Source organism: Centroberyx affinis, unplaced genomic scaffold, assembly GCF_046629955.1.
Source record: "Centroberyx affinis isolate AG114_WGS23_722 - 3 ecotype Tasmania unplaced genomic scaffold, CSIRO-AGI_Caff_v1 ptg004041l_1, whole genome shotgun sequence".
NCBI lineage: Eukaryota > Metazoa > Chordata > Actinopteri > Beryciformes > Berycidae > Centroberyx > Centroberyx affinis.
In genome coordinates, this window is record NW_027281838.1 from 142685 (window position 1) to 150439 (window position 7755).

General features: G+C 39.1%; 1 protein-coding gene across 1 annotated transcript in view; it reads left to right on the top strand.

Annotated features, from left to right (window-relative positions):
- The window catches only part of glsa (glutaminase a), a 43360-nt gene extending 36144 nt beyond the window's left edge, over window positions 1-7216 (top strand). The window contains exons 14-18 of the mRNA XM_071542215.1: window positions 437-529; window positions 1944-2005; window positions 2387-2463; window positions 3500-3563; window positions 3737-7216. Of these exons, the coding sequence (XP_071398316.1) occupies window positions 437-529; window positions 1944-2005; window positions 2387-2463; window positions 3500-3563; window positions 3737-3884 (444 nt within the window). The 3' untranslated portion in view covers window positions 3885-7216. The remainder of the gene's footprint in view (window positions 1-436; window positions 530-1943; window positions 2006-2386; window positions 2464-3499; window positions 3564-3736) is intronic.
- Window positions 7217-7755: the final 539 nt, after the last annotated feature.

Here is a 7755-nt window from a genome sequence, read left to right on the forward strand (position 1 = left end):
GATTTTTTAATTGTTGAACCCCAATAGACCAACGAAATGTGACGGAAATTTTCTGCCCAAACATTTTTGGTTCCATTGTCTTGTCGGACTAATGGGAAAACGAAGAGGGCTGTAAAATTATGTTAATGTCCAACGCCAACAACTTAACGATTTAATATGTATCTTTTTATTTGTTAAGGCAGTGTGGGCCAGTTACATGTAAAAAGTTGCTATCATTAACTAGGTGAGAGCATTTGGCTGCCATGACACATCAGCAAAGATTATAAAAAAAAATAAAAAAATTATTAAGCCGATAACACACAATAATAAATTAGCCCTGTGACATTTCTACTGTGATGGATTCAAATATTTAAAGTATGAAACGGTTGATAAACAGGAAGCAGAAATCGGACAAGATGAAGACTTGGTTTGGTTTCTTCTCTCTTCTTCATTCCAGGACCTGGTTTCTCTGTGTAACTTCCACAACTACGACAACCTGAGGCACTTCGCCAAGAAGCTGGATCCTCGCAGGGAGGGAGGAGACCAGAGGGTGAGTAAAGATGAAAACCTCCTCCTCCTCCTCCTTCATCAGCTCCTCCTCCATCCTCCTCCTCCTAATATTTATTCTTCTCCGCATCCACTTGATGCACATTTCTGATTAACATGATTTTGTTTGTCTGATGACTGACAGAATCACTGTCCCACCCAATCTACGTCTACCAATTGACCCGCCTCCTGGTCATCAACATGTATGAAATGTTAGCAGTATATCAGGTTCATTATAATATTGCCTACCAAGTTGCCCCCCCCCCCCATCTTCTACATCACAGGATATCTGCAAGTCCTTAAAATTCTTCAGTTATCTAAACTCAAGGCCTTTATAAAGGTCTTTTAAATCTTCATTATATTTTCAGAAGTCTTAAAATTATATTAATGAACATTATCTTCTGTAGTTTTTCTGTAGTAGCTCCAACACCTCTATCCACATATAGACCCATGTTCACTTCGGTTTTTCCTCCTTCTTCAATTTAGTTTTGTGGTTTATTTGTAGTCTAAAATGTCAGTCCACCTTTTAGCAGTCTGGCATTAAAGTAATTTTAAAAAGTCTTGAATGTGACTTGCTGAAATCTGCCGGCACAGTCTGCAGGGTTTTAATCTACAGCGCCATCTGGTGGAAAACGACAGACTTGAGCTCACCATTATTTAATTTCATCATTCATTCCTGACAGTTGTAGGAGAATTTTGTTACGTTGCACTACTTGTGTTTAATGAGCTTCTTTTGGCACCTTGTTTTTATTTTTCTATTTTGTTTTTGCAAGCTAAACTACTAAGAGTTGCTGCATTTCTGTTGCTGATTTAGTAAATATCAAGCTGTAAACTGCATCCAGCATTTGGGGAAATTCTAAATGTTGATTTATGGATTTATCTGTTATGCTGTTGGCATTTGCGGTCATGAACTTCTGAACTACAAAGAATTCAATTCAATTCAATTCAATTCAACTTTATTTATCTAGCACTTTACACACAACACAGTTGATCCAAAGTGCTTTACAACACACACAGAGGAAAAATTAAAACAAAAGAAGAACAAACACAATAATAGAGGAGAAAAATCAGAGTGATGATAAATAATAATAATAATAACAGTAAAGGCACATGGTCACACACAGAGCCCAAAGTGGCAATAGAGACTTAAGGGGGAATACCCGAGGTAGTTAAGCCAAGTTAGGCACAGTTAAAAGCTAGTGAGTAGAAGTGTGTTTTAAGACTCTTGAAGATCTCAGCAGTGGGGGAGAATCGGATGGTGGGAGGAAGAGAAATCCAGAGTTTAGGGGCAGCAATAGAGAAGGCCCTGTCCCCATAAAGAATGACAAACATTCCCCAGACTCATGACTCCTGTCGGCTCTCTTCTCTTCCTCTCCTTCTGTTCTTTGTTTCTTGCTAAACTGCATCTTGTGTCGTAGGTGAAGTCGGTGATCAATCTGCTGTTTGCTGCGTACACCGGAGACGTGTCGGCCCTGCGGAGGTAGAGAAACCCCGCCATTCTCTCAGCATCTCTCTCCTTCTTGTTATTCTGAACGTAAAAAAGAACAATTACCTTGTTCGGTTTTCCTGTTGTTTTAGGCCGTGATCAGACAGGAGTCTTTGTTCTCCCGCTCAAGTCATGTTCAGCTTGGATCCCAAAACACAGTTGACAGAGATTCCGTGTTTGGTCATTTAGCATCAGGAGTATTTATTTATTATATCTGTCAGGACACTGTGGCTCTGAGCCACTTGCCTCCTTGCCGCTGGTTGATTTTATGAAGCTTATTCTACTGATGCCCTCATTATATGTTGCTCTATATAAGTGTCAACAATATGCCTAAAATGGAAATGTTGAATGGCTGCTTTTGGTTTCTTGGTCCAGGTTTGCGTTGTCCTCTATGGACATGGAGCAGAGGGACTACGACTCGCGGACGGCTCTGCATGTGGCGGCCGCTGAAGGTAAAGCACTTAGGATAAGATCGGATCCGTCCTTCGGTTTCTGTTACTGCAGCAGAAAAGAAGAAGATATAGATAAAGATGCGAAACAATATCTACGTTTGAAGGTGCTGTCGTATATCAGTTTTCAACACCAGCTTATCATTTTCAGACTAACAGTGCCACCTCCACCGTATGCTTAGAGGCCCATACTCAAACGGCGAATACAAGGTTGCGGCTATTACAATTTAATTGGTTAATGCGCACATATATAACTCCAGTCAAACTACACAAATTTATCGAAAATATCCCACCAGACACACGCATTAAGTGTGAACAAGAAAAAGGAACATTGTTTCACTGTATGTGGGAGTGTGAGGAGATTACAAAGTTCTGGAGGGAGATATCGCACGCAATATATGATAAGCTGGACATAAATCTACCTCTACACACTAAATTGTTTATTCTAGGCATATATCCGAACGATCCAATTTTCCAAAACAAAAAGAAAACGCTTATTAACATATGTTTGCTCCATGCTAATCGGCTCATAGCTTTATCATGGAAAAATGTAAATAGGCCACACTTAGGTCAGTGGCTCTGGGAGATGTCTTCCTGCCTGTCAGTGGAGAAAATCACCGATATTTTGAAGGGTAAAAGGGAGACCTTTGATTCCATATGGGAACCATTCATTCTCTTTATGGAAAATATGGATATGTCTGACGCGCCACAAGGGGCTGAGGAAATGAGAAATGTTTAAGTGATGAGAGGTTGGGTATGAACAGAGAGGAGAATAACCCTTTTCTTAATTTTTATTTATTAATTTACTTTTCACCCGTGTAAATTTTTCTTTTTTGATTTGTACATTTTATTTAGTTATTTGGCCACAGTAACGTTTTGTCAATTATGTTTTTCAATATTGTCTTGATGTTTGTCTAATTGTCTTACTATTGTTGAAAATCAATAAATACATAAAATACAAATACATAAAAACAGTGCTACCTCCATATAATTCCCATAACCAGCGACATTTGGTTGACGGACCCTGTGTGTGTTTCAGGACATGCTGAGGTGGTGCGCTTCCTGCTGGAGGCCTGTAAAGTCAACCCGGTTCCCAGAGACAGGTAAAGTCCACCACATCCACCAGTCAGTGATCTTCCTCTCTCCATCTCCAGACAGTCTTTGTCCAGCCATGAGTTCTACTTACCTGTGGTTGCTGGGAGATTTTCTGCCACGACCGCAAAGCCCGTCTAAAAAAAAAAAAAAAGTCTGACTCTGGATTCTCTGTTCTCTCCAGGTGGGGGAACACGCCGATGGACGAGGCGGTCCACTTCGGCCACCATGACGTGGTGACGATCCTCCGAGATTACCACAACCAGTACAGTCCTCAGGAGAGCAGCTCCGACAAGGAGACCGCAGAGAAGAACCTGGACGGTCTGCTCTGAAAGAATCCCTCAACACCACCTGGATGGTATACGGTGAAAGAAACCCCTTAAAACCACCTGGATGGTATACAGTGAAAGAAACCCCTCAAAACCACCTGGATGGTATACAGTGAAAGAAACCCCTTAAAACAACCTGGTTGTATACAGTGAAAGAAACCCCTTAAAACCACCTGGTTGTATACGGTGAAAGAAATCCCTTAAAACCACCTGGATGGTATACGGTGAAAGAAATCCCTTAAAACCACCTGGATGGTATACAGTGAAAGCGAAACCCCTTAAAACCACCTGGTTGTATACAGTGAAAGAAACCCCTTAAAACCACCTGGATGGTATACGGTGAAAGAAATCCCTTAAAACAACCTGGTGGTATACAGTGAAAGAAATCCCTTAAAACCACCTGGATGGTATACAATGAAAGAAACTCCTTAAAACAACCTGGTTGTATACAGTGAAAGAAATCCCTTAAAACAACCTGGTGGTATACGGTGAAAGAAATCCCTTAAAACCACCTGGATGGTATACAATGAAAGAAACTCCTTAAAACAACCTGGTTGTATACAGTGAAAGAAATCCCTTAAAACAACCTGGTGGTATACGGTGAAAGAAATCCCTTAAAACCACCTGGATGGTATACAGTGAAAGAAACCCCTTAAAACCACCTGGATGGTATATGGTGAAAGAAATCCCTTAAAACAACCTGGTGGTATACAGTGAAAGAAATCCCTTAAAACAACCTGGTGGTATACGGTGAAAGAAATCCCTTAAAACCACCTGGATGGTATACAATGAAAGAAACCCCTTAAAACAACCTGGTTGTATACAGTGAAAGAAACCCCTTAAAACCACCTGGATGGTATACGGTGAAAGAAATCCCTTAAAACCACCTGGATGGTATACAGTGAAAGAAATCCCTTAAAACCACCTGGATGGTATACAGTGAAAGCGAAACCCCTTAAAACCACCTGGATGGTATACAGTAAAAGCGAAACCCCTTAAAACCACCTGGTGGTATAGCCTACAGTGAAAGAAACCCCTTAACACTCCCCTTAAAACACGGTCAGTAACAGACGGTGCGTGTTTTTGTCACGTCATTATTAGGTGTCGTTGGTTTTTGTATGATATTATTTTATGTATTTTGAAGTAAAAAAAAGAAGCTATTTTTATTTCGATCGCCCCGACCTAATTTTGTTGTCGTCTGCTTTACCTTTTTTGGCGTTTTTTTTTTTAATTTTTTTTTTTTATGTCATAACCAGGGTGGTACCTTCCTCACTGTGTGCAGCTCCTCTTCCTCGTCGCCATCATCACCATGTGGTGGAATGTATCTTCCGCCAACTGCACAAAACACTGCTGTGTGTCTGTGTGTGTATGTGTGTAAACCTTGATATTTATTTATCTATTTAAGATAAACTGTACATTAATGTAGTGTGTATATTCTTAACGTCACAAAGGATAAGAGTAGGACTCGGTGTAAATAAGTACAGGTGTGTAATTGTAGTTCAGTTGTAGTCGACTTGTTCTCACTGAAGGAAAACCCTCGATGTGATCGCACACCCGTACAAGCTATACTTTAATTTATTTTAAATTGAAATTTAACTCTACTGGAAGAAGCTGGTATTTAAATTTTAAATGCCAGATGAAATATATTTCTTTGCTTTTGTTTACCTTGTTTAAATTGTTAATGCTTTAGCCTTGAACGCTTCATACGAATTCATTTTTTTTTTTTTTTGCTATGTAATAGCTGGACATTTTTTGCACCTTTTTTTTCTCTCCCAAAACGGCAATTTGTGTTCTACTGTTGAATCTGGTTTTTATTTATTTATCTATTTTTTTTTTTTTTTTTTTTTTAAAGTAAGGAACTAACGTGAACATGTCAGCCAAAGTTCAGACTGTGTGCGCTCTCCTGCCGATTCATCAAGTGAAGCTTCAGTCTCCACATATCAAACAGACACTGCCAGCGCTAACAGCAGTTTCCCCCGATCCACTACGACCAGCTGCTGCCAGACTGAACCGCTGGATTACTGTAAAGGTTTAACAAGTCAACAAACTCTGACATTTACAACACAAAACAAACCTGAGTTCATTTTCGTCTTTTTGCTTGAATTCAGGAAAAACTTTTTATTTTTTGAGTTTTTATGTACAGTATACCCCTTGAGCTAAGGCCTGTAACTGACACAATAAAGTCACATTTTAGCAATGTAAAAGTGAAGAGAAAGTGAGTTTTAAAAGCCAGAAATCTCACATGTATTCTGGTCTGTTTGTGCTATCAGACAGTGAAAGTCTCATCTCAAATCCCGCAAATGCTAAAATATATTTCTTTCTTCGATTATTCTGAGTCCAGTGGCCTTTTTATTTAAAACAAAAAAACATTGCTCTCAACGTGAAAAGAGTCATTTTTCAAAATCTTGCAAATCTGACGTTTAGGAAATAATGTGCTGACCCCACAGCAGCGATGAGTCTCATGAACTTTGTGTGTTTTCTGATGGTTCGGACTTGGAACGTTTCTCAGATTGTTTTCATTGAACCGCAGTCTGTTTCCACTCGTTAAGGTGAAAAGAGATTTATTTATCCAGAGCGATTTGAAACACTAAAATCTGTTGGAGCTCTTTTTGACGCCGAGACGGTTGATGCACAAACTGATTGTTTTTTAACTGTTATGTGCAGAAGAATCTTTCATACTTGAAAAGCTGTGCACTTCAACCAGGTTTTTTTTTTTTGTTGTTTTTTTTGGTCAAAAGGTGGATTGTGTGTTTTTAGCGTGTTGGAGAAGTCTGGATGTTCTTGTGCTTCAGTTTCTCTGCAGCGTTTGTGCTGCAAGTTTAAAACGCCTGAACCAGGCAATCAACATTCATGTGATAACTGCAATCTAGAATCCAAATGTTCTTGAAATATTGAGCAGTAGGTGACTTCAGCTCCCTGGGTTGGGATCAATTCATTTACAATTATTTCAGTTATGAAATTTAGCCTTGATTGACATTTTCCAGGAGCAAAAAACGACTAAACCCAAAAAACTGCAATATATGAAGACATAATTATTAGCAATAGCAAATGAATGATTGTGAGATACAGCTAGCAATAGGGATTTCACTTTACTTTGATCAAATGAATTGACCCCAGCCTGCCGATCAATCACTCAGCTGTTGTAATTGATATTCAGTGATATCCGTTAGTGTCGGTCCGGCTCAGCCTGGGACTGAAGTGTTTTGAATGTACTGTGTTTGGTGTCGTTCTGTTTCTTCTTCATGTGTCTTTATACCGCTTCAGCTCTCATGTCCGTCAGTAGCTGGGTGTCGCAGGCAATCAAAATATTTATTCACAGACGAAACGTTCAATAAAAGTGATAAAAATCTATCGGCTGTCTTTATTTTGGGGGTTTGGGGCTTGCAGAGGTGACACTGTGATGTACTGTACTATGACTTGGGTTCTGCTGACTTGGGACTTGACTCTGACTTGTACTCAGATGACTTGAAAAGGTTTCTAAAGTCTTGACTTGAGATCTTGTGTTTGTGTAAATGACTTAGACTGAAAGTGATGAGATTTTTTCCAGCAGACGACTGAATTTAAATTCTGTTTTCTGAATTTGTATGGAATGATTGAATTTATTGAAGTTGAAACTGATTCTAGAAATCAAACTCATGATGCTCTTACCAAGTTTTTATCCTATTAAAACCATATTGCATTGAAAAGTCCTAGATATTTTGTTTTCTTTAAGATATTAAATTGACACTGGACTCTTGATTTGTTCTGACTCGACTTGCTGTTCTACATTTAGACTTGAAACTTGATATTAATGATATGGACTTGACTTGGACTTGACGTGATGTCACATCATAGACGTTGCCAGAAATCACCAACAATCCCAAATGTTATGAGA